Source organism: Poromitra crassiceps (genome assembly GCF_964638095.1).
Source record: "Poromitra crassiceps genome assembly, chromosome: 1".
Lineage (NCBI taxonomy): Eukaryota > Metazoa > Chordata > Actinopteri > Beryciformes > Melamphaidae > Poromitra > Poromitra crassiceps.
Genome location: NC_139623.1, coordinates 37,356,581 through 37,384,099, shown reverse-complemented (window position 1 = coordinate 37,384,099; position 27,519 = coordinate 37,356,581). Strand labels below are relative to the sequence as shown.

The 27,519-nt window shown below is 43.2% G+C and overlaps 1 protein-coding gene across 2 annotated transcripts in view; it reads left to right on the top strand.

The window, feature by feature from the left end:
* deptor (DEP domain containing MTOR-interacting protein) overlaps nt 1-27,266 on the top strand; it is a 70,052-nt gene extending 42,786 nt beyond the window's left edge. For both annotated transcript variants that reach the window (XM_083640254.1, XM_083640253.1), the window contains exons 6-10: nt 6,225-6,407; nt 7,341-7,478; nt 11,593-11,663; nt 12,587-12,691; nt 21,887-27,266. In XM_083640254.1, coding sequence (XP_083496380.1) covers nt 6,225-6,407; nt 7,341-7,478; nt 11,593-11,663; nt 12,587-12,691; nt 21,887-22,009 — 620 coding nt within the window. In that variant the 3' untranslated portion in view covers nt 22,010-27,266. The remainder of the gene's footprint in view (nt 1-6,224; nt 6,408-7,340; nt 7,479-11,592; nt 11,664-12,586; nt 12,692-21,886) is intronic.
* Nucleotides 27,267-27,519: the final 253 nt, after the last annotated feature.

Genomic DNA, 27,519 nt, shown 5'->3' with positions numbered 1-27,519 from the left:
TTTACCCCCCCTTCCCAACATGCTAGGTTGACATGCTTCCTCCCAATCGATTCCTTATTTCTTCTACTTTCATATGGTATAAAGATCACCACTCAAGCTTTAAAATTTAGCTCGCTGTCAGCCATCGATGTACAGGCCAAATTCAGTTAAAAAATGTGTGAATTTAAGGTTGCGGGTTTTATTATAAAAAATGACAGGATGAAACTTCAATACGACAAAAATAGCGCTGCTCGGTGAACCATTTCCACGCCGAATTTAATAGAACGCTCGGATAACTTGAAATCAATTGACTTACTTGAATATCCATGCTGTCTGTAGTGGAAACGCTGCAGTCGAGACGTTGCAAATATTCCAGTTTTCTGACATTGCAAAAAGCCCAGTATAGCGCAGCTCAAGGCTCCCGCAACTCAAAACTCGTTTTGCGTCGTAATCCAATGCAACGACTGTCTGGCTTGTGAACACTTACTGATTGATAAAAAAGTAAATAAAAATAAGGGGGAAATATAATATGCTCAGTACTGTCTCAGTAAAAGTCGTAAATCCTTCCTGTCAGGTCATCACAGGCAGTGGATTTCACTTCCTACTTGATTCAGCGTGAGAGACCAGTGGACAATACAATGTCAATCAATGTCAGCAATCTATCCAACCAACAACCAATTAGATTTCACCTGGTTTCACCGGGCTAAGGGCGTGCTCCCTTCCAGCTCAATCTGATTGGTTGGAAAACACATCACTCTCACGTGTTCTCTGTGAATTGCAAGTGTTTAGATAAATTACCAAATAAATAAACGCCCACAGGGCGAATGTTTTTTTATCTGCCTACCCCACGCTGGGACCAGGGCCAGAGTGACTCGTCTGCATGGAGCTCTCCTTTCCATCAGTTCAGGTCACTGTTGTTGAAGCATTTTAAGCATATAAGAATATAATGAATGAAAAAATGAGCATCTGCACATAAGAAAAAACACATTTGATTGATATTTTATTATTAAAAAAAATGAAAAATGAAAAATATAAAAATAAAAAATGATAATAATTTTTTTTATATAAAATCCCCAATCTAATAGAGGAGGACCATCCTCCTATGCCTCACTGGAAAAACCTCCTCTGATTATACTAGGATTGTGTAATAAACTACTTGCATTCCTCTGATATAATATTTTTGTCTAATCTGAAATATCTGAAAAATCGGAAAAAGTATTAATGTAATGTTTCATTGTCAATTTAGGCATTCCAGCGCATCCGTACACGCGGCTAAACAACCGTGTACCAGTCCTTTAATTAATGGTCTCCTCGTTCGTTTCGCACGTGTGTTATTTTCTTTTTTTTAACAGATATTTGCGGAATTCCCCGGTAACCCCGTTTTATACATCACAATTCTATGCATTGTGGGCTATTCCCTTTCCGTAAGTCAGCTGATCAGACAGAGACTGATCACTAGAGAGAGAGAGACTCAGGAACCCAGTTGATCAGACAGAGACTAATCACCAGAGAGAGAGAGAGAGAGAGAGAGAGAGAGCGAGAGAGAGCCCACGCCTGCATTCCTCCTCTCTGCCAGGCAGAGGTCAGAGGTCATGTTCACTACAGTGGAACAATAGCCGGCGAGTCTGGATGGGTCCACATTGTGTTTGGTTAGATGTGTTCAGAATGACTGACAGCATTTAGTGTGGGACAGTATGGCAGCTGCTTTTCTACACCTTTTATAGTATATGCACTATATATTTTGTCATATACGGTAGTCCAAATTAGGTTAGGAATCCCTACCAGTGAAGCACTATTAAAACAGACATAAAGGTTGCTGACAGTGTATATAAATGCTGCAGACATTGTACATGAGCAAATTTACAATCAAACTCACATAAGGGCCAAGAGTAAAATGGAAATTGGCTACATAACTGAATGAAAGGCAGCAACAACCGCATCAGGGGCCAAGCCTGTATAAAAGTCTTGGCTCAACAGAGCTTAGACTCTTCACTGAGTCCGCCACAAGATCCTCCATAGTCAGCTTAAAAACTCCACAAGAGAAACCATTTCAGATATAATGGCTAGATTTTATACCATTTCCTACATCTGTAAACTGGAGTAAATGTAGTTCTGCTTTAAGACAGAGGAATGCAGTATTACAACAGCTACATAACCTAACCACACATGGGGAGTTTGGTTTCTCAGTGGGTTTGGTTAGTGAGTCATTTAGTTGGGTGGATGGATGGGTGGTTGATTAATGATAAATAACAATCTATTTGTGTAGAGCTGTTCAAAACGCAGTTATGCGGTGCAAAGAGGTTGACAACAAACAAAGACATAAAATCAACAGTAAAAGTAATAAAACACGTTAAGAAATACAGTATAAAGCATGGCAAAAACCAAAAAGCGTCAACAGCAACAACTCATAAAGGTAAATATGTACTGTAAAAGCAAGTGCTATAACAGTTTGTTTTAAGAAGTGATTTGTAAAGACCAGATTTATCCTGTATAATGTAATGTGTATGAAATGTGTTGATGTCCCAGTTTTTCCTAAATATTTTCACAGTCTTTCATTCTGTTGACACATTTTTGTTCATATCTTTGACTTTGAGAACATGGTTAATTCATACTGTCACTTGAGTTTAGCTGCTCTTATCAGCTAAGATAAGTGAGGTCAATGCTCCTGAGTTGAAAGCACATTCAGCACAGGTGAGTTCAGCTCAGTGCAGCTTCCTCCTGCTCACGTCACCTCAGTGTGCTTTAAGGTCAGCTCAGTTCATCTGAACACTATGAATCAGCAGCAGTCAGCTTTTTGGCCGGATGGCCTGTGGGTAAAACGATCACACATTCACTGGGTTGTTTAAATAACTCCCTACTGACTGACTGCACTGAGTCCATCTGACTCTGACCCAGGAGCAGCATAGAAACCAATCAACAGCAGAGAGATCAATCTCCTGCCTGCACACACTGTCCATGTCCTGCACGAGCTGTACTCTGTTACAACACACACACACACACACACCCACGCACTGTCCATGTCCTGCACGAGCTGTACTCTGTGTTACAACACACACACACACACACACACACACACGCGCGTGCGCACTGTCCATGTCCTGCACGAGCTGTACTCTGTGTTACAACACACACACACGCGCGCGCACTGTCCATGTCCTGCACGAGCTGCACTCTGTGTTACAACACACACACACACACACGCGCGCGCGCACTGTCCATGTCCTGCACGAGCTGTACTCTGTTACAACACACACACATGCACACACACACACACGCACACGCACACACTGTCCATGTCGTGCAAGAGCTGTACTCTGTTACAGCTCAATTAAATGAAGTGGAAAAAGCATCACAGTGAGTAGCTTAGTGGGCTAAGGCCTATACTGTATGACATTTAGTTAAAATTTTGCTTAGTTAAAATTGGCTAAGTGGGCTCGGTCTGTCCGCGGTGTCAGTTGGTGTCGGTCACGATTTGTGAAGGAAGTGATGCCATAAATCAGTGAATTATGATGCCATCAGTGTGATGTCATCAGTGATGTCACTTGAGCAATTTTGATGTCATCAATGATGTCATCAGTGATGTCATTAGTGACGTCACTCGAGCAATTGTGATGTCATCAGTGATGTAATAAATCCTTCCTGTCTGAGGCTATATAAGTGGTGGGAAGTAGGACAAGGGTGAGTTGGAGGGTTTTACAGAATGTAGGGACACCTTGGATGGATAAATCCAGAAGGAGGCGGTAATGCAACATAAACAATGCCAACTGCCATAAAACACCACAGAAGAAGAAAGAACAAGGCTAAGTTAAAGGAACACTCCGGCTCCGCCCGTTTTCAACCAGCTTTGTATCATTAGAACATCAGTAGTATATCAGAAAACTGTAAACTGTTTTGAAGTCTGTCATTTAATTTGACAGTTATTGAGTGTTAAAGTGTGGACCAGTGACATCACTGGTCCACACTAACTCAAATTAATAACTCATTAGCTCAAATCAACTCTCAATAACTGTCAAACTATTCATCATTCATCTAGTTTGGCAGTTATTGAGAGTTGATTTGAGTTAAATGTCCCAATTCGTGCAGCTGTAACCTCTTAAAAACGTGTGTCTCTGGTCCATAAAACATGATTCTGGATCAATTTGTCGAAAATATAGCAACCCCGTTTGTTCTGACGGAGTTGTCACTTCCTCATCTCGTTGCGTCCCAAGAATGGTCTGTTTCTATAATATATTCAGAACTAACAGTTCCCATTGGCCGCTGAGGGAGAGCCCACCCCAGGCTCCCAGCGGCCAATCAGATTAGCGTCTGTGGACCAGCATGCTAGGTTGTGTCCACAACTAACGTTAGCAACGAGCTATCGCTAACTTAACGGTTGCTACGCTAAAGAGACATCTCAAAATGCCTAGACTTACCGAATGCACCTCCGCAGTTGCTGGATCACGTACAGTTGGCGTCGCTCCAGCTAGAAGTGTTAATTTTGTGGCTATAGACAAAATGGTGCAGGTAGCTTGTGTGAGAGAGACCGCGCGCATCAGAGCCGTATAATAGAAGAGTTCCGACATCTCCATTCACTCCAATGGACCAGTTTTTTTCCAGGAAGTAGAAAGTGGAACTCTTGAGTAAAAAAAGCAGCACTGTCGAGTTGCAGGAGAATAGACAGTGTTGTACTTTGAAAGGGTTTTTACATCCCTTGAAATTAATCAAATTGTACATTATCAGCTTTATTTTAGCATGCAAAAGTAGCGCGAGACCCATTCCTGGCTGTTCATTGGCTAATGAGTCTCGCATTTTGGTCCTCCGCTGACGCCACTCTCTCTCTAGAGGACACTACGCGCGCAGTATGCTTAAGGAACCGAGTGACATCACATTAACTCGTCTGGGGGAACAGAGTGTAAGGGGCGTGGCTTATAGGAGACTGCAGGGGGAAGCTGGATAGGGACAAATCCAACTCTGGCAGTTCTGAGGTTATGACCACTCATTACAGGGAGGGATGACAGCAGTATATATGCATTTACAAGTAAAAACAGCTTTTGCACGGAATGGGACCTTTAATGAGTTATTAATTTGAGTTAGTGTGGACCAGTGATGTCACTGGTCCACACTTTAACACTCAATAACTGTCAAATTAAATGACAGACTTCAAAACAGTTTACAGTTTTCTGATATACTACTGATGTTCTAAGGATACAAAGCGGGTTGAAAATGGGCAGAGTGTTCCTTTAAGGGGAAAAGGTAGTTTCTCCAGAGATTTTTAGTAATAATACCTTTGAATCCATCTCCTGATTCATCTCCAACTCCTGATTGTCACATGTCATCCTCTCTCTCTCCCTCTCTCTCCCTCTACCTCATTTTCTCTCTTAACTATAGTGTGTCCTAAACAGTGTTGGGAACGTTACTTTAAAAAAGTAATTAGTTATAGTTACTCACTACTTGTTCCAAAAAGTAACTGAGTTAGTAACTGAATTACTCTATAATAAAACTAACTAGTTACCAGGGAAAGTAACTATTTGCATTATATAACCACCTTGAAAATGCCAACTTTTCATCGGATTGCTCCGGACTCGTCATTTCTGCTGCTTCCTCGAATCTGTTTGGTGTGTTTGTGTGTGTGTGTGTGTCGCGCGTGTGATGTGTCCTGGCTCGTGTGTGAAAACACTGGCTCCGATTGGCTACCATGAAACACATGACTGCCTTAGCCAATAATCGCTTATCTCGTTGTTAATGTCCTGGCTCGTGTGTGAAAACACTGGCTCCGATTGGCTACCATGAAACACATGACTCTGCCTTAGCCAATCATAATCGTTTATCTCGTTATGTTAACCCACCCGGTCTCCTCACAGTCACTTGACAACACTAGTGTAGGCTACGGGTAGTTTACTCAATCATTTCATAGTAACGCACCGCATTTAGCGTTCAGTAACGATAACGGCGTTGTAACGACGCAAACAGTAATTCGTTAGATTACCCCGTTACTGAAAAAATAACGGCGTTACCTAACGCCGTTCTTTTAAACTGCGTTATTCCAAACACTGGTCCTAAAGCAGCACTTTTAAAATGCCATTCCTGACTTTAAACAGTTTGGTTTCCTTGGTGCCACACCTAGGGTTACTCAAATCTTTTAGGTGTGTCATTTTTTCTTCAATTTTTCTCAGTGGTACGAGATTTAATATAAAAGTGTGAGTGTCCTTCCCCTCCCCTCTCCCCCTCTCTCTCTCATACGCTTTTCATCCCTTCTTCCTCACCAGTCACCAACAAGCACCACTTTGCCGACGGGGCCCTGCTCTACCAGTTCAGGATGAACTTCCGTCGCCGGCGGCGATTGATTGAGCTTCTTAACGAGCGCGGCCGCAGCATCCCAGAGAGCCACGACAGTCCCTTCTGTCTGCGCAAGCAGAACTCTGATGGAGGCAACACCAGCTTCCTCTCAGGTAGAGACCGCACACACGCACGCGTGCACACACACACACACACACACACACACACACACACACACACACACACACACAGGAACACGCCAGGATTGGCCAATGCCAAAGCCAGTCCCCAGAATTGTCAAATCAAATCATTGACACCCTTGGCCTATATGGTCCGCCTCTCAACCCTGTCATCTCAGACAAGATTTGTTTTCAGTCTCCGACGCTCGCGATACTTGCATTCCGTTCCGGTTCATTTCGACTTTAAGAGAGCGGAGCTATTTGTGTTGCTAGACAGAAAAACAGTGGAACATGGCCAGTAGTGCTGAATCTGGTTCTTCAACAATCATTCTGTTGACTTTACCTCCAGAAAGAAAATGGAGCAATTTGCAATTTCAGCTCAGCTTCAGTTTTGATTTCCGTTCATTCAATTCAATTCAGGCCTGTAGTTTTAGTAGATTACTGGTAAGTACTGTGATCTTGTTCTGCACTATGGAAATGTGTATATGAGGCATCCTGTGGCTCAGTGGATGTTGGGCTAGACATACATGTAATACCTCTTTGAGCTTACATACACAGACTGTGTGTGTGTGTGTGTGTGTGTGTGTGTGTGTGTGTGTGTGTGTGTGTGTGTGTGCGTGCGTGTGTGTTAGATGACAGTCTCACTGATTATAATGCGATACACTGCATTCACCTATTAGTGGGACCAGTAATTACTTAAATAAATTGTTTAATTCTAGTGTTTTTTATCTACTTCCCCCTGTCTGTCTGTCTGTCTCTCTCTCTGTCTCTCTCGGTGTGTGTGTCCCCCCCCTCTCTCTGTCTGTCTGTCTCTCTCTCCCTCTCTCTGTCTCTCCCTCTCTGTCTCTCCCCCCCTCTCTGTCTCTCTCGGTCCCTCTCTCTCTCTCTCCCTCCTTCTCTCTCGCTCTCTCTCCCTCACTCCCTCAGTGAGTCCCACTAAAGAGATAAAGGTGGTGGTAGGCGGCCGGCGGAGCAGCATGAGCAGCAGCTGTGGCAGCAGCGGGTACTACAGCAGCAGCCCTACGCTCAGCAGCAGCCCCCCTGTCCTCTGCAACCCCAAGTCTGGTGAGAACATGCATGCACGCACACACAAATACTCCCCCCCCCTGCTTCGCATTAACCTGACTAATCATCATGCATATCACAAGATGGGGAGAAGTCCAGCGTCTGTGTCCTGATACAAGGTCCATAGTAGAGTGAACACAACCTTCCCATTGAATGAATGGAGTGCTCTGTCTCAGTGTCCAGTATGTATTTATGAAAACAGAGAGAGGGGGGGGGGGGGGGTGATGAGATATTAAAATGGAAGTCATCCTCTATCTAATCACTGAGAGATTATGGAAATGTAGAGACCAAGAGGACACAGCAGTGTCTCTCTCTCTCTCTCTCTCTCTCTCTCTCTCTCTCTCTCTCTCATCAGCTTCAGATTAAGAGCTGCAAGCCGGACACAACGCACTCATGTTATTACATAGATATACATTTACATTAGGCACAGGTTATCTGTCCGCTCAGCACAATGTAATGTTATGAGGGCAGATGGGACTACAAGACAGATGTTTATGGTGAACCTCTGAAACATTTCAGTCGATTTATGACCAACATGACGAGTGCTTTTTCATCTCACAAGTGATCCTCGTGTCCTCTTCAGTTTGTGTGTAGAAAGGAAATTAAATACAATTCAAGGCTGTAGCACGAACAAAAAACAACATAGAAAACAGCTGTTGAATTCATACCCGCTGAACTTGTTACATTAAAGCATCCTCCCAGATGCTCTTGTTTATTTTTTAACGACTCTCATGAATGCATGAATTTGAAATCGACCTTCCAAATACATGTGCGTGCGTGCGTGCGTGCGTGCGTGTGTGGACACGAGAGTCAGTTGAGGCCGGTGCAGGGTGATGTTGAAGTGAGCAGTGAAGAGCGGAAGTTAAGGACGTTGGGGTACTGTTTCAGGAAGTTGGGAGCCTCCAGGCACTGGTAGCATGTGACCGACATTCTCACACACACACACGCACGCACACACACACTCTTACACACACACACACAGTATTGTGTCTGTATGCGTCAGTGTTCATGCCTGTTTGCAGTTGTTTCTGTTTGCATGAGTTACTTTATATATAGTAACTTTGTGTGTGTGTGTGTGTGTGTGTGTGTGTGTGTGTGGGTGGGTGTGTGTGTGGGTGTGCGCGCTAGGGCTGCAAATAACGATTATTGTCATTATCGATTAATCTGACTGTCTATTACTTTGTACACTAATCGATTTGTCGTTTGGTCTATAAATGTCACAAAATTGTGAAATGTCGATCATTTTTTGCCCCAAAGGCAGGTTTATTTATATAGCACATCATACACAGAGGCCATTCAAAGTGCTTTACATCAAATGGATAAAAAAAGAAAAGAGCAGAGTGTTACACTACAAGGTCAAATATAAATTCCAAAAAGTCACAGTGCAAAATTATAATATGGATTATGCATACTTAAATCTTAAATTATGCACTATTGTGAATGCATTCTGTGTTGTTGTTTTTTCCCCCTGAGCTGATATTTTAAACTAGTCAGCGATACTCATGGGATACTCATACTCTACAAGAGCTAGTGAGTCCAATTTTGTCCCATGTAGGTTTAGGACAGCATCTGGGAAAAATACCTTTCTGTACTCAGCAGCTACAGAATGGAATATGTTGTTATCCCATTTTAAAGAAATTGTCACTGCCAACCATTTTAAAAGAGCAGTGACAGCCAAGCATTGTATATAGGGATGTAAGGATAACCGGTTTTAATGATAACCGTGATAAAATTCCTTACAATAACCGTACCGTTTCAAATTGTCATTATCATTAAAACCGTGGTACTGTGATTACCGTGGTACTGTGATTATAGTGTTTTAAAAAACATGGTAAAGCTGTCCATCATCAACCAAAGTTGGCAACCGTCTCCCAGATGCAAATGTGCAGCCTTGTAGAAATGATTTCAGTGAGTGTATCAATGCTTTTTGGGTCTGAGTTTTCAATATAAAACGATATTCAGATTCTTCAGAATCTGAAGAAGGTCTTAGGACCGAAACGTTATTATTTTCTGTTAAATAAACTTGTTGCATTTGGAGACAGTGTATTCTCTTTTGATCGAGTCGGGTTTTCCCTCCTCCGACGCACCTGTCATTTAGGTGTGCAGAAGCTTTTGCTCCTTTAACTCATTGAGTGCCAGCCACTTTTGGAGAACGGACGCTCCCAGTGCCAGAGTTTCAGAGCGTTTTCAGTGATTTCTCGAGGCCCACAGAATATTGTGTGATATTACTATGTAAACACCGAACACGCACAAAGAACGATGAGACTCTATTGTATCAGCAGCAAAAAAAAGTTTATTGATATCATTTTCCGTTCTTTAGTTATCAGCCGGAGAAGATAGGTCAAAAACAGAAAAAATTGGCGTTTCCATCTAGAAGCTGAGATATTGAGCCTTTTGTGAAATATAGCATTTCAAGCAAATCACTGACTCTGAAGCTAATATTTTCTGACCTGAAACATCTGAACAGTAATTTCCTTCAATATAACAGCACCCCCACCCCCCTCTACTGCAAACTCCTCCTCCGTGGGTGTGTCTCTGGTGGCTCTGCTCGTTCTGAGTGCTGCGTGTGTCAGGCGAGTCTCTGCTGCCTGGATGGCGGCCGCTCGTCGGGGGAGTCTGGATCGGGCTCGCTCGTTTCTGGGGTTTCGGTTGTGAGCTGGGATGAAGCTGCGTCCGATTCTGGGCTTTCTGGGCTTTCTGCTGCGCGTTTCAAAGTGTGCTGCACCCAGAGTCTATTTTCGGAGCCCCCCACCGTTGTGCGCCGGCTCCCAGCGCGACAGCGAAAAGCCAAACGATTCTCATGAGAATGGTTTCATCACGGCTTTTTCTGCTGTTTTTCCTCGCCTTTCTCTAATCTGGAGAGCACTGTCGCCACCTAATGGGTCCGTAAAATAGCTTTTACACATTCAACATGCACCATACTTTCACAGGAGATGGATCTGGCTTTGATCCACATCCCACCGTCAAAAAACGCAATTGACGAACATACTCGTCCTTGGCACTCTACGTTACTAAACAAATTGACGAACATACTCGTCCTTGGCACTCAATGAGTTAATATAAAATGATATAAAATGATTTAAGTGAGTCTCTTAGTATTTTTTGAACATTTTCACCAATTTTTTACGAATACCGTGATAATACGATAACCATGATAATTTTGGTCATGATAATCGTGATGTAAAACTTTCATACCGTTACATCTCTACGGTAATTGTATAATGTCTTGGTTGTTTGTGATTTGGTTTGGTGTGGTTTCTGTGCGTGGTGTTTGTATTGTTGATGTTTGTATTGTTGATGTTGCTGTTTGATTCTGTCTTGGATGGGTCATGCTGTACCGACCTCTGATTGTTTTTAAAAACGAGGACCACAGTGGAAACAAGTCATGGACTTGATTGTGTTTTAATTCCACGACAATCTTAATACTGGTGTATGGATTTTATCTGTTGGCTGTGTGTTTTTAACAACTCTCATGAATAAATTCATTCATTCATTCATTCATTCATTCTTATACCCCGTTCAAGACAACTCGGACCACCGGAAAAAATGGGTTCCGACCTGTAAAAAGTGAATTGAACGGTCGTCAAGGCCGGAATTACAGCTCGGAAATTCGGGTATCATTCAGAGCTCCGCTTTGTCCGAGTTGATGTCATATCCACACATCTCATCCAAAATGTTGCATTACCGCCTCCACTTCCCAGAACCCTCCTTGGTTTTTCCCTGTGTTTTCCCTCCGACCGGGAAGTACAGCGTGAAAGCAAATATGCCTGCGGCAGAGGTTCCGAATTGAAACTTCCAGCGGTTCGAGTTGTCACGAATGCGGTAATAGACTAAGACTAGATTAAAGACACCAGTAAATATTCACATTTAAGAAGCCTGTACCAGAGAAAGTTTTTCTTAATAATTAGTCCAAAAATAGTTATTGATTAATTTTCTGTCGATCGATTAATCAACTAATCATGCAGCTCTAGTGTGTGCTTTGCTGCCTGTGTGTGTAATGTGTATCATGCCTGTCTATGCCATGTTAGTAACGTGGGTGTGTGTGTGTGTGTGTGTGTGTGTGTGTGTGTGTGTGTGTGTGTGTGTGTGTGTGTCTGACTGTGTTTCTCGACAGTTCTGAAGAGACAAGTGAGTCCAGAGGAGCTGCAGACACCAGGAGGACCCTATATAAAGAAGACATTCACTGTAGGACACACACACACACACACACACACACACAAACACGCAAACATATGCCTGTTTCACCATGCAGTTGGTCTAAATGTTCGAAGCGTTAGTTGAGGTGAGATTAGATGGGGTGTGGTAACCACGATAATCACATGCTAATAAGAGCTCTCCTTATTGGCTCTTGTGGCTCAGTCAGTGTGAGGGGCCCCCCATATGAAGGAAATTTCGGAGAAGTGTGTGTGAGAGAGAGATATATGCCTACTAACTACTACTACTATATGTTCTACTTCAGGATAATGAGTTATAAAGACCCCACTGTTTACTGACTCAAAACTCAAACACAAAATGATTACTAACCAAGTTCTTGTCCATATTTTCCAATGCCTTCTCTATATTGTATATGTTCAGCTAAGCAGAGGGAAACAAGGACATTCCTGCAGACAATACTAAACATAGAGCAAAAAGCATCATGTGACTAGGTTACCAGTACAAAAAATATGCATGGAATGAAATGTGGGGGAAAATGCATTACAAAACAAAGAACAGAAAACTGTAAAAAAACAACAACATCATCCAGTCATTTAGGGAGCAGACCATTTATTATAGTACATGGAGTGATCCAAATCAAATTGTCCAAAGCCATAGAAAAAGATAGACGCACCCAGTTGTGCTCTTTTTAATCCATACTGTACATTCTGCTTACAAGTCAGATACTGTATGCTCGAGTCGACCTACAAAACATGAGGCTAATATAAATGCTTTTTTTTTTATCAATTATTATTTTTAATTTTCAAATAAGAAGAAGAGAAGCGCATTGAATACAACAATACATCAGATAATTTAGGGTTAATGCTAAATGTGTACAGTACATGGACAGTACAACATACCCCAGTGAGAGGTGGTGGCATGGTAACATTTGATGTGTTGTTGTTTCTCCCCAGATCCTGGGTGATGCTGTGGGCTGGGGCTTTGTGGTGCGAGGCAACAAACCCTGTCACATCCAGGCTGTGGACCCCAGCGGACCTGCTGCCGCTGCCGGCATGAAGGTCTGGAGGGAGAGGGGGGGATATTAAGCCTGGGTGAACCTCAGTGGGCTTCTGCTGGGATAAAGGACTAGAGCAGGGATACTCAACTTGCTTTGCCCGGGGCAACTTTTGCAAAATGACAGGAGGCCAGTGGCCAGTTAATAAACAAACACTAATATAATTTTTTCTGTAGCGGATTGATTGTAGGTTTTTGGGGTGTCAGCCGTAGTTTAGTCTGACAATTTTGTGCTTAGCTTAAGTTAAGTTAGTTAGGCTAAGTTAAGTTGGTTAAGTACATATAAGTGCCTGGGCGGTGAGCAGGTGGTGATATTTTACAATTTAGCTGGAGCTCAGTCAAACTTTATGTAACATTAGTTTTCATTGTGAATTAGAAAATGGTCGGGGGGCCACTCTGCACCCTACCGTGGGCTGCAAGTTGAGTATCACTGGGCTAGAGGGAGAGGAAGGCAGTACGGGCCCATTCACATACAGCTCTTAGTGGACTTGGACCAACTTAGCTTCAAGGTTTGGCTGGAGGGAGATCAGGTGGGGATGGAGGGGAGAGGTAAGGGGGTGAAAAGCAGCAGCAGGAGACAGCGAGGAAGAGTGGGGTATTGAGGAGAGAGAGAGTAGTGTGTGTGGAAGAGAAAGAAAGGAAAATTAAATCTCGGGATACACTTGCAGATGTCATCAGTTCAGTGCTTTCCAGCATAATGTACAGTATGTGACACGCCTCAGGAAAAGGTACTACATGTAGGCCAATTGTAATTCCCAGAAAATGAGAAAATAGTTTATTTTTTTGAAATTTTGAAGTTTTTTCCATTAATACGCAAGTTTAGGTTTTGAACTATCCATTCCACATAAAATGCAGCCGTTTTAGAATCAGTAATACTGTAAAGCTGTTTTCACACATGCGTACAGGAACATTGCCTGTAAATCAATAACGGCTATTTCCCGGAATTTCCCTTCACACCTGAGGGATCACATGTGTAAAAACAGCCGTGAAAGAAGTTGTATTTTGGGGGGCGGGGTGGGACACAGAGCTCCATGCAGCATGTACTCCACACGCCCCCGCCCCCCTCTGCTCCTCTCTGCTTTGAGCAGATGAGTGAATGGGACAGGAGGAGAAACAGAAAGAAACATGTCGAAGCATGTTTAAAACAGCCCACTGTGGGACTATTTCGTCCAGAAAGGCGACAAAGTACGATGTGAATTGTGCGATGCTGCTCTTTGAGTGCCAGGCAGTGGAAAACAAAACATTTCTCCTTTGATGATGCTCCATGCAGACTTCTCCTCTGACAACGCCCCGTGCAGACTACGGCGACATACAGTATGCTTGGGATACATGGCGACGTGAACGCGATCCAATACAAATGAATGCTGCTGTCTGCAGGCAGGCAGTGGGAAACGGCATTTCTTGCTTAGGCTTTCTCCGGAGTCCGGATACTTTAAATTGCTCCGTGTTTTGAGAGATCGATCCCCCCAGTGTTTCAACTATCATGCGTCTCAACACGCGTCTTCCACATGGACTGTGAAGACCCCACTTGTTTGTGTTCATCCATTTGTTAAGAGTAAGTCATCCTCTCCTCCGTTCCTCCTCTCTCTGGCTCTGTCTCGTGTGTGTGTATCGCGGCATACCGGTCTTATCACAAGGTTAGAAGTGGTCAAATGTCCGCGATGACGGGGGCGCGCTTATACCGGAAAACAACTTTCACACATGAAGGCATTACACCGCTTTCTGGTCATTTCCCGATATAAAGCGCATGTGTGAAAACGGCTTAGGTGTATCTTGTTAAATAAAAGTCCTTGTTGTCCAGTCCCCCCTTACCTGGCTGCCTAGTTGTGAAAAGCTTCTCCAACTTTGAGGCTCTGAATGTTGCTTTTAGGAGTGTTAGGAGTTTAGGAACATTCAAATAAGCATATTCCTTAATTGTTTTTCAGATTACAATGTGTGACACATCATTTGAAATCTTACAATCTGCACTTTCACAATCTTTAAAAAACTGAAAAATGACCTCCCCCTACATATGGGTCAAAATACCAGCAGCTGTCACATATTTTTTTTACTTCTCAAAAGAAATGAAATCCAGCAATATAGCACTGTAATCCAACGATCCTGGACAGTTTAGTCAAAATGGTCTGTTGCTCTTTGATTCTGAGGGGCTGACACCACACCTGATGTTTGCCATTGATGTTTAGTTGGATTTATGTTTAGTAACTTAAAATCCATTGTAGCTGCGCTAGAAATATATCAGTGTCACATCAGCTATGTCCGGCCACTGAAACTTAGAAAGTAAGAAAAATACACCAAACAACAAGATAGGCCCAAACATTCAAAATACTGTACATACACGCACATTAGCCTAGCTGTTTTTTTTACAGTGTCAAGGTGGTGGTAGTGTGGTGGATTTGTTCTTTAAATACGGTCTCATCTAAGCTGCAGACTGAGAGAACTGTTGGACTAGAAAGAGACAGGAAAAGCAAGAAGGATAGGCACAGTGGCACAGGCACAGGCCTGCTGTAGCTGCCACAGCCTCCATGGAGAAGATGGGTAGGCACAGTGGAACAGGCACAGGCCTGCTGTAGCTGCCACAGCCTCCATGGAGAAGAAGGGTAGGCACAGTGGGGGGAGGCCTGCTGTAGCTGCCACAGCCTCCATGGAGAAGATAGACAGACGGGAGATGGATCAGAGAGACAGGACATGGAGAAGACAGACAGGAGATGGAGCAGGGTGAAGGCGTTATGTCTGTATAGTACTGCTACAGCTGGCATGAAGGAATGTACACATCCTGGCAGCAAAGAATCCTGGGAATGCAGAGCAGAGCAGTAGGACCCTAACCACAACTTGGAGGGGGAGGACCAACTAGGAGGGAGAGAGAGAGAGAGAGAGAGAGAGAGAGAGAGAGAGAGAGAGAGAGAGAGAGAGAGAGAGAGAGAGGCTGGAGAGAGAGGAGTGCAGAATCAGATGATTGCGGAAGAGAAAACAAAGAGCAAAAATAAGCACATCATTTGTGCTGTCAGCTGAAAATGTTCAAATACTATAGTCAGCTTTTCAAGAATACATAAAAACCTTGCTTTCAAATTGGTGAATTAAATTACAGTGGGCTCAAAATTGCTGTCCAAGGCCCCATGGGTCAATTAAACTGTGTAAGTAAAGGAAGATGTGAACTTTCAGGAACAGCATGAGAGCAAAGGAAAGGGAAGGAGGAGATGTTAAGAGAGAGGGGGGGCAGAGAGAAGACAGAAGAGCCTGAGAGATGGAGGGGGGGCAGAGAGAAGACAGAAGAGCCTGAGAGATGGAGGGGGCAGAGAGAAGACAGAAGAGCCTGAGAGATTGAGGGGGGGCAGAGAGAAGACAGAAGAGCCTGAGAGATGGAGGGGGCAGAGAGAAGACAGAAGAGCCTGAGAGATTGAGGGGGGGCAGAGAGAAGACAGAAGAGCCTGAGAGATGGAGGGGGGGCAGAGAGAAGACAGAAGAGCCTGAGAGATGGAGGGGGCAGAGAGAAGACAGAAGAGCCTGAGAGATGGAGGGGGGGCAGAGAGAAGACAGAAGAGCCTGAGAGATGGAGGGGGAGCAGAGAGAAGACAGAAGAGCCTGAGAGATGGAGGGGCAGAGAGAAGACAGAAGAGCCTGAGAGATGGAGGGGGGGCAGAGAGAAGACAGAAGAGCCTGAGAGATGGAGGGGGCAGAGAGAAGACAGAAGAGCCTGAGAGATGGAGGGGGCAGAGAGAAGACAGAAGAGCCTGAGAGATGGAGGGGGCAGAGAGAAGACAGAAGAGCCTGAGAGATGGAGGGGGGGCAGAGAGAAGACAGAAGAGCCTGAGAGATGGAGGGGGCAGAGAGAAGACAGAAGAGCCTGAGAGATGGAGGGGGCAGAGAGAAGACAGAAGAGCCTGAGAGATGGAGGGGGCAGAGAGAAGACAGAAGAGCCTGAGAGATGGAGGGGGCAGAGAGAAGACAGAAGAGCCTGAGAGATGGAGGGGGCAGAGAGAAGACAGAAGAGCCTGATAGATGGAGGGGGCAGAGAGAAGACAGAAGAGCCTGAGAGATGGAGGGGGGGCAGAGAGAAGACAGAAGAGAGTGAGAGATGGAGGGGGGGCAGAGAGAAGACAGAAGAGCCTGAGAGATGGAGGGGGGGCAGAGAGAAGACAGAAGAGCCTGAGAGATGGAGGGGGGGCAGAGAGAAGACAGAAGAGAGTGAGAGATGGAGGGGGAAGAGAGAAGACAGAAGAGCCTGAGAGATGGAGGGGGGGCAGAGAGAAGACAGAAGAGAGTGAGAGATGGAGGGGGCAGAGAGAAGACAGAAGAGCCTGAGAGATGGAGGGGGAAGAGAGAAGACAGAAGAGCCTGAGAGATGGAGGGGGCAGAGAGAAGACAGAAGAGCCTGAGAGATGGAGGGGGCAGAGAGAAGACAGAAGAGCCTGAGAGATGGAGGGGGGGCAGAGAGAAGACAGAAGAGCCTGAGAGATGGAGGGGGGGCAGAGAGAAGACAGAAGAGCCTGAGAGATGGAGGGGGGGCAGAGAGAAGACAGAAGAGCCTGAGAGATGGAGGGGGGGCAGAGAGAAGACAGAAGAGCCTGAGAGATGGAGGGGGAAGAGAGAAGACAGAAGAGCCTGAAGCCCCAAATGCACAGAAAGCCTTAATTGACGCGCCTCATTTGATGCACGTCAATTTCTGCTCCGATAGCGCAACTGCAGGCATCAGATAGGCTACAAAATACCAACAGCACAGAACCATGAGTATTTTGGGGAAAAGGTCACTAATTTATATGTAGGCAGGCACAATGACCAATGTATAAAAAGTTGTTATACGTACATAGTTTTGAGCCCCTGTCAAGTCAGAGGCTGTAATCGTCCTACCTGTCATCAGGCAGTGCTGCTGCAGGAAGCAATCCAGTCTATCCAAACTTTTGCCGATCTCATCATGACATGCAGCAGGGAAATATATTTTGGTAGCCGATGTGTTTAGAAGAGCATTCTCACTTTGTTCAGACAGTCCTGCTATAGTGCAGCGTTATATTTTACACGCTTACTATATTTAAACTGCAGTGAGATTAGTTTGGGGAGCATATCGAGACAGGTGGGGATGAAAGTGGGCAGAGTAATCTAGTTTCAGTAGATGAGCTGATTACATTCACTAGAGCGGGGGGGGGGGGGGGGGGGCTCAGAGTGCTTTGGTCGCTGCTGGATCCTCATTTGACACTCCAAAATCCAAACAGGTTTGGAGTACGGGCGTCAGAACGCCCTTGGTGTGCATTTGGCCATTTAAAACAATGGGTGGACTTCAAAACGCGAGCGTCAGACGCTCCCAGTGCATTTGGGGCTTGAGAGAGGGAGGGGGGCAGAGAGAAGAGCAGAATAGCTTGAGAGGAGTGTGGAGGATGAGAGCTGAGAGGAAGGAGACTGAAGGAGGAAGCAGTCTCTGCTGGAAATATAATATCACTTCTGCTTTGCTTTCTGTTAACGCCACTCATATCTTATCACCATAGTGCCACGTGTCATAGTTCACAGCTGTATGTTGCAGTCATAAAGATGTCCATGCTCATCTGTTTGTGGTCTATTGAGACCAAAACCTCGTAATTCAAATTTTAGTGTATTTTTTTTTTACCCAAATTGAAAGTTAACACACGTCAACTTTTAAATTCTCTGTAATTTTCATGAAAATAAGGCCAATGAAAACCATGCAAAAGATATGCATTTAGCTATTCTCATATAGAGTTTCCAGTGATACAGGATTATCACATGATAGCATCATGATAGATTATCACATGATAGATTTGTTCCTCTTAATTTGTGCTGTATGGTAGAATACATTCCTAGACTTTGTGCATAAATATGTGTTACACCTTTACAGTTCACTAGTCTGTGTGTATTTAAATTACATAAAGTAATATTTTACACTGCACAAAGAGATCCAGTGCTAGATCAGGATCAGGAGGGACAACTGTTTAAATGTGCTATGTGCTATGCTGTAAAGATATTGGCACTGCAGTCCCGGGCAAGCGGCCAAAATATTTTTTATTTTTTTTACCACCACCATAGACCCTTCTCACGGGGGCCATTTTGTGTCAAAAAGGCAGGGTGCAAGCAAAACACTAATGAGGGTTTCAAAATTCCATGATTGGTATGTGGAAACCCTCATTAGTGTTTTGCTCGCACCTGTGCCCCCGTGAAAAGGGTCTATTGAACTGAGAGGGCAGGTAATAAAATGCATTTACGAGGATCTTCTCATTTGTCAACATCATACACACTTGCACCCAAACATTCTGCCTCTGTCTCTCTCACTCCCCCAACTTAGTCCTAACCATAATCGACCCGGCAGGCCGGCACACTTATGTAACTGTCAGAGACATCACTCTTACTGCTACTTCTAACGCACTTATATAAGGCTACAGTGAGCGCCGATGGCGTGCACGTCTTGTATGTTACATGTGTAACCTTGTGTCCATCCATGGATACTGTACAGTGTGCACCGTGTTTGCACATGATCGCACATGCGTGTGTGCACGGTCCGAGTCTCTCACCCCCTCTGCATCTCTCTGTCACTGCTCTTTGGCAACTTGGCAAGTCAACCGAATGTCAGAGGAATATTTAAAGGTATTATTGGTTATGCCTATGACCCCCCCCCCCCCCCCCCCCCACACACACACACACACTTGCACATAAAACTATGACCACTGATAGTCGTGCAAAAAAAGGTGATGGGTCAGACTTAGACTTAGAGAAGCTTATGAGCAGACAATCCCACTGTATGCTTTCATTCATCCAGTTGGTATTCTTCTTTTTTAGTACAGCTTTTTTTCTGCTTCTCTGGCTGCCAAGTCAAACCCACGACATCCATCACCTGAGCCTGTTCTTTTGTAAAGGAGGAATTGCCTCTGCGTTGGATACAGTTTGCGTGGCTGGATGCCAGTTTAACGTCTTGTTTTCTTGGAATATATCTCTCTCTTTCTCTTGCTCTGTTTCTTTTCTCTCTTCTCTCCCTGTGTGCGAGAAGTTTTAACCCTCTCACTGCTGGGAGCCATTCACTCCAGCTGGACCCCGGCCAAGACCAACAACAACCGGAGAGAAGGGTAGAGTGGGAGAGAGAGGGGGGGGGGGTAAAAAGAAGTGGAGGACAGAGGAGAGGAGAGGTAGTGAGAGAAATGGAGACATTGCACACGTGTGCATGATTGTGTGTGAGATAGAGTTGTTGTTGGGCTTTGTAAGTATACGTATTCTGTAGTTTTGAGTATACATGGGCTTGACATGGGATTACATAGAGCATTGGTTCCCAAACTGTGGTCCGAGCTCCGCCTGGTGATCCGCCAGAGAATTGTAAAAAAAAAACATACACATTAACCTTGAGCAGTTGCCGGATTGGGCCGATTTTTGGAAATATCGCGATATTTGGCAAACATCACAATTTTGAACATTTCCTTTCAGAGGCTGCAGCAGGCTCAGTTTTAAAGCCAGAGTGAAGTTTCTGGTATCATATTTTTTTTTTAAATGGGTCCTCTTTTTCACAGCTTAATGTTGGCAGGTGTGTGTGTGTATGTGAGTGTCCGTGTGTCTCCATTTTGAACCAGCTAGTAGCCTTATATTGTTATTTAGCCTGCTGTATTGCATGGTTAAATCAGCAAATTTCATTTTATGGGGGGGGGGTATACGCCGTGGAAGTGGTCCCTGGGAAATTTGGTTTGGTATGTAGTGGTACTTGGTCTGAAAAGTTTGGGAACCCCTGACATAGAGGGTCCGAAATTCCTCCTCAACACAGGATTAAGACTAGCGGTCTCGGCCTCTTTCCCTCCCTCTCTCTTTTCATCTCTCCTTTCTTCCATTTCTCTTCCTCTCAATCCCTTCCGCCCTCTCTGTCTTTTGATCTCGGTCTCATCCCAAACATTTAGGAGCACAGGGAAGACATTTAGGAGCAATGGCTGTGGAAAGAACCCCAAATCCCAATAATTCTACGCTCCATTCATGCTCCAGTCTCCGTTTTGTAGGTTACATTAATTAGTTTTAGGAGAATTGGCTACTGAAATGGTTCCATTGCACAACCCTGTCATCTGGTCCTGTATGTTTGGTGAACCCAGGCCCTATGAAACCCATCCAGAACCCACAAGTCAATCCGTTCTTTCTCGGTTCCCTGAAAAATTGTCTTGTTGGTGAGGTTTTCTCCGATCATCAGTCGTGCATTTCTTCACTTCATTGATTTATAGGCAACATAACTGTTGGAATAATAATGTGAGAAACTGTTGCTGCTCTGTTATCTCTGTCATGCATCATACCTCTGTCATCTCTGTCATGCATCATACCTCTGTCATCTCTGTCATGCATCATACCTCTGTCATCTCTGTCATGCATCATACCTCTGTCAGCATCCAAGTGTGCTTGCCCATGTAGCGTGTGCCTTGTCAGTAGCTCGCCGACGTGCACCACAGCAAGCGTTGTAAATGGTCATGGTAAATGGTCTGCATTTATATAACGCTTTTATCCAAAGCGCTTTACAATGAGTAGATAGTCTACATTCACCCATTCATACACCAATGGCGGCAGGCTGCCGCGCAGGGTGCCTACACACCATCGGGAGCAAGGAGGGTTAAGTGTCTTGCCCAAGGACACAGCGACGGCAGCTGGGAGGGAGCGGGGATCGAACCGCCAACCCTTGCGTCATTGGCCGACCCGCTCTACCTCCTGAGCTAAAGCCGCGTTGTGTGTCGCAACAGCTGCAGCTAGAAAGCACTTCTGTCAGCTCTTCTTTTTATCACAGCGGCCGAGTGGGAACACTGATTAGATGAGGATAAGGCGAGGCGCGGTCCAGGTGTGATCAGGGAGTGGTTGGGACATGGCTCTCATGCTGTACTACTGTACCTGGTGTCATTTTAGGCACAACTCCAACTTCATATGTCAAGTGTCATCAGGGTGTGTTTGTAGCTCTCTGTAAGATGAGCTTTGTGTGTTTGAATTTCCTCCTAGGCTGGTTGAAGCCTTGTTTGTTACAGTGAGATGTTAGTGAGATGGAGTGAGAGTTACGTTTGTGTACCTGCTTGCATCTATAGAGGAATGGGGTCAAATCGCTCATTCTTTCTTTTTACTTTCTGTCTCCACCTCCCATCACTTCCCAGCCCCTCCTCTCTTTCCATTCATCTCAATGTGCTTTATTGGCACGAAAGTTAAGCACAAAACTACCAGAGCTTCAAGATCTCCCTTTCTCTCCTTTCTCTGTGTCTGTCTAGGTGTGTCAGTTTGTGGTGTCGGTGAACGGTCTGAACGTCCTCTCTCTGGACTACCGGACCGTCAGCAACCTGATCCTAACCGGGCCCAGGACTGTGGTCATGGAAGTGATGGAGGAGGCATAGCATTGAGGAGGAGAAGAAGGAGAGATCCTGTATGGATGTTAGGAGTTCAGAGTGGGCAGTGGGAGATGTAGCACTTGACCTCAGAACCACAGTGATGGAGGATGGTGTACGGCCGAGAGGTGTCTGAGAGGAGCGACGGACTGGACTCTAAACACAAGTCATTCTCAGTCTCTTTGCTGTCCTCTCTGGGTATTTGATTGGAGTAAATGACTTGACTCTTAGACAAAACACTCTAGTCACTCTTTGCATTAGGAGAACTGCGCACGAGCAAGTGGGAAAACCAGCACTTTCACAGCTGGTGAAAAAAGCAGAAGGAAAAAAACCCATAAAGATTTTCCATCTTAAATGAGGATGGAAGAGGAGAGTAGGAAATTCATATTGTTTTTGTTAACCTTTGGGGTCGGGAACCAAAACTGGTATCATGGATGTGTTGCTGATAGCTCGAGAGCGCTGGTATGTTTGAAAGAAAACGAGTCCAAGGATGAGAGACAAAGTCCATCATCTGAGCCTTGGGGGGGAATCATCTGGTGGTGAAAAAGTGAGTAACATAAGGAAGGATAGATCATGTTGACACATTCGGTGACCTCTCCCTTAGTTTCTCCCTCTTGACTCAAAATGGCTCTGCACTGCCCTCTACTGTCCAGAGATGGGTCCTTTTTTCATGTTTTATTAATAAATTCAAAGGCGCTGGTTGAAGGGGTTTTGAAAATGTTTCTATCCTGGGAAATCACAGTGTTAAAACATACAGTAAAACAGTGCTGTCCTTGTCATGTGCAAAATTAAAAGTAAGTTAATCGGCAGGTAGATTTATTTGTACTAGGAATTTGCCTTTGTGAGTAAGTGTACATAACCGTACATAATAACTTAAATGCAGTGATAAACTGTAACCGACATTAAAAGGCACAATGTACATAGTAAGTTTCAAAAGCTTTTATACAGTATACACAATCAAAGGAAATTCAACCGCTGCTATAGGAATATAGCTCAAGGCCTAGATATGCAGAGTCAAAAACATCTTCAATGACACAAAAACTCTTATGTCTAGGAGTTTTGTAATAGAATAAGAACTAGAATAAATCTATGTTAAGTTTAATGTTTAGCTGTTATTAGCACCAAGTCACATTTGGCAAACCATAGCCAAACAGTGTAGCAACTACCAGTTGTTAAAAATAAAAAATAAATTGACGTGGATGTGCCCAGTAACAGAAGCAATGCCAAAACAATCTAAAATATTGTTGGAGTTGAGCAATACTAACCACAGTTGATTGGGAAAAATGACATAACTGGAAAATATAAAGATTTTATATTTAGATGTAGCCTATAATCTATTCTCTTTGAATATACACAGTAGATATTGCATCCCCATACTCTGTGACATTTGAAGAGTAGTATAGCAATAGAAAACAGTAGATTTGACTATATGAACAACACTTAAACTATTAACAGAGATAGTTTCTAATTGACTAAAGCACTTAATCTAAATTTTCTTTTTTATATAAATTACAAGACCATAGAATAGGAATAGATTGACGTTTTCGTATACGTTGTGAATATACAATCTGACATTTCTAGTTGGAAACAAGAAACAAAAAATACCACTCTCCATCTCCACCTCCATTTGTGGACTCATTCATGATCTGTACCAGCTGCATTTCCAGTACATGTCTGATTACATGAAGCAGGATATTGTGCAGTAGACTCACTGATCCAAACCTCATGAGTGAAGCGTTTTCGGAAGCAAAATGTTAAGGGGACTGAATAATGTTATTATACTTGGATAGTTCATGTTCAAAATATGATGCCTGCATGTGTGGGATCTGTAGGTCAAATACTTTAATTACAGCATTTCAATGACACAATTACAAATATTGAATTAGGAGAGCATTAATTTAACACTGCCATATAATTTGTTCAGTATTCCTGTTTGGTTACCTGATCAGTTTGGATGTTTGAGTAATTAACCTTCACTTCAAATTATTCATAATGTAAATACAATTTGCTTATGATGCCAATAATTTTTTTTGTTTTTTTGTTTTTGCTAAGCTGTGTGTGACAACTTTCTCTTGCCAAAAGATGATGGAATATTTTGAATGGTAGAGAAAGTTCACTGAAGGCGAATTGGAGGTTCAGATAAATGGGTTTGTTCAATAGTAACCTCCATTAGATAATATCTGTATCTAAGCGTTATAGGCTGATGGTGCCATCATGTTATCTCACTTAGATATACTACCATATGGCTGTATATTAAGATATATAAAATGAAGAACATGGATAAGCATCGCTCATATTCAGGTAATGTGTGTCTGGTCCATAGTTGACCATGTGTAGATCTAGTGACTAAGCACTTGTTTACTTGTTTGTTTTAGACAAAAACAACACAAACTTAGCCTTGGGGGTATTCCATCAACACAGCTAAATAAAGCCAGGCTGACTTGAAAAGCATAACTTCCAATTTAGCTTCAACTCGTTCCACCAAGTGAAATCAGCCTTGTCTACTTGACGCTAACTTGTGCACGGCACGCGCCCGGGGTGCATAAGAACAGTGAAGGCGGTGAACGATTGCTCGTCAGAGTAGGGTGGGCCTTCGCCCCCCCCTTTTTCCCCCCCCTTTATTTATTCAGGGGAGTTTTGCTGAGAGCAATGCTTTCTTTTTCAGGAATGCTTTTGGGAAATTAAATTAGGCAGCTTTTTTTTATTTATTTAACCTTGCATTCTTTTCAACTCTTCTTATGTTAATAGATTTATTTGGAGCAAGCCTAATGATAATCAAAAATATAAACAGTATACAGTACAATACAAAAATATTAAATGGATAAGAATAAGAGGGATATTGCATAGAACATATTGCACTTGAAGATATATTGCACAGAATAGATTATTGCACAGTACTAGATAAAAAGCATAGACATCTATATACAGATGGATATACAGTACATATGAGAATAGAATATATGAGAAAGGAAAAGGAATTAAGCACACCAAAAGGACCGTCTCCTACTTAAAACTAGGTGGAAAGTCTTGCCACATTCAATAAAATAATGTTTACCTGCTGAAATCATACAGAATTTATTTGTATCATCTTTACGCATTAAAATTCAAAACCCTGTGTAAGATCTGAGAAAATAAATGGGAGTGAATGTCAGATTGATGGATTTTGGAGACCGTGAAAGTGGTGAGACATGATTTTCATTTTTTATTTTTTTCATGACATGAGTGATCCGAGCGCGAAAATACACCTGGCGGAATTTAGGGAGTCTGTTTCTGCCCGTCGGATATTCTTTGCCAGAAAGCTGAAAAGTTCAGAGGCATAAGTTACCATGGTTACTGAGCAGGGATTCAGATAAAGCAGGTTGTTGGACTGGAACGCTCACATAAATGAGCCAGGCTTTTCCTTTAGCTGGCTTGATGGATGGAATAAATACCCTTCTGCTCCCTGACGAAGATTTCATAAAATGATTACTGAATAAACAATATACAGCAAATTAAACCATTCAGTTCATGGTGAATATTTATTCAGGCAATCTTTACCGTCGAGTAGAATGAATCTTTCTCATTAAACTGCTTCTAAATGTCTTCAGTGAGCTAAACATTGGCCATAGCTCAATGGGCTAACATGTTGTAATACAGTAAGCAGTGAAATGCATGACTGTTGAAAATCTGTGTTTATGTCATGTTAGTTTCTAACCCAGAGTATTTCTTCAGCTGGTCGACTCACAGGACTGACTTATCCCCCAAATAGTTTCAGAGCTAAAATGATGTCTTCTCAGTTGGCCTAACATGCAGATTCAGTCCCAGTTTACACATGCTTTCTGCACTGTTGCTCCATCCCCAGGAGGGGGTAGAGCAAAGCAACAGCAATGTATCTAAAACAACTGCGTAAATGAGATTATTGTCAAGGTCTCTCAGAAACTGATGATGTAGACTCCACAAATCATCCATCCACTTGTGAATGGTTGCGTATTGATTTGTTTTGTCTTTGCTGCTCATCTCACAGTTGTCCATGCCCACTCATCTTGTTACATCGTTGATAAGATATATTTTGTATATTGTTCATCTAAAGTTCATGTATATTTTGTTAAAGGATTCTGCTATGTTGGACCAAGACATACCAAGGGAGCCCAGACACAGTATAGAGATTTAGATTTAGTTTCTTGTGCTTGGACAATACCATGTCAGATGTTTATACTGTTAAAAGGAATGTGTTATTTTCAATATATCACAATATATAATTTGGCTCAACACATCCTGTGTTACTGGATTTCTCCACACAATACTGTAGCATGTGATGCTGCAGTAAATATGTTGCTTTTGTTTTGACACATGCACAAAAGCAACACAGGATGTTTCTTGTCCCAAACAACACGCATATGACATTTTCTTACTATGGAGATGTCTTAGTTGTTCATGGTAAATATCTGAGTTCAGATCCACTCCGTTGTTTTGTTTTGAATTAAAAACAAGCCTACCTACAGATTTGAACCCATTAATAATTATTCCTTAACTGTGTCTGGAGAACCACCATAGGGCTGAAATGTTATGGGTGTTTTTTTGTATAACAATGCAGCAATGATACACAGATCACATTGAAGCAAAGGAGATGAGAAAAATCGCCAGCATCTGGGAAGGGGACAAAAGTCAATTTTGGAAACTGTGGGTGGGGGTGGCTAGATTAGACTAGACTAGGATTAGAACCAAATAGATTCCCCCCACTCTGCCTTGAAATGTTTCCTATGAATGGAGGCCATTGTTCGTGGAGCTGCTTAGTCATCCTCGGCTTAGAGTTCACTGACCGCTCAATAATAAGCTTGGAAACATTTGCCTTAAGAATTTATTTTGCTGCTAATCACAGTTGGTGGTCATCTGACCTGCTCTTCCTCTTCCACTCGTGATCCCAGCTATGTCGTCTCTGATCCTGTGTGTTAAAATCACCAGTGTGAGCACTCATTGTTACTTATGTTGTATTGACAATCAGTGTTGTTTTTTTTGGACACCACATTTAAACGGCACAATAGTGGATTAAAAAGCAATGATTTGACACTATTTCACAGCCATCTTCTTTGAAAGCGTTCAACGCCATGCATCAGCCGTGTTTTTGTTTCGCTCGTTTTAAAGGGATTCTTTAGTTTATGTTCACTTCAAGAGGCCGGAGTGAGGGCCACATCCCCAGCACATACAGACGTGTCCCCCCCTTCCCCTTTCTGTTTTTGACAAAGCAGCTAAAGCTCATTCTGATGTTCTAATGTATTAAAAGTTGATCATGTGCTTAATAAATTAACTGATTCTGAGATTGTGATTTTATCTTCAAGGCTGCGGGAATTGTTTGTATTGATTTACATAAGTTGGACATCATTTTCAGGCTTTTGGTTCTCATTGATTCAGTGAAGTTCTATCAAGACATGAAAAAGAACTGCAATATTTGACGGAAGTCAAACTAATGCTACTGCAGTTGAATTCTACTCAGGAGGAGTAGCCTACCCGTCTAGAAAATTACTCGAGTACCAAAAATAAAT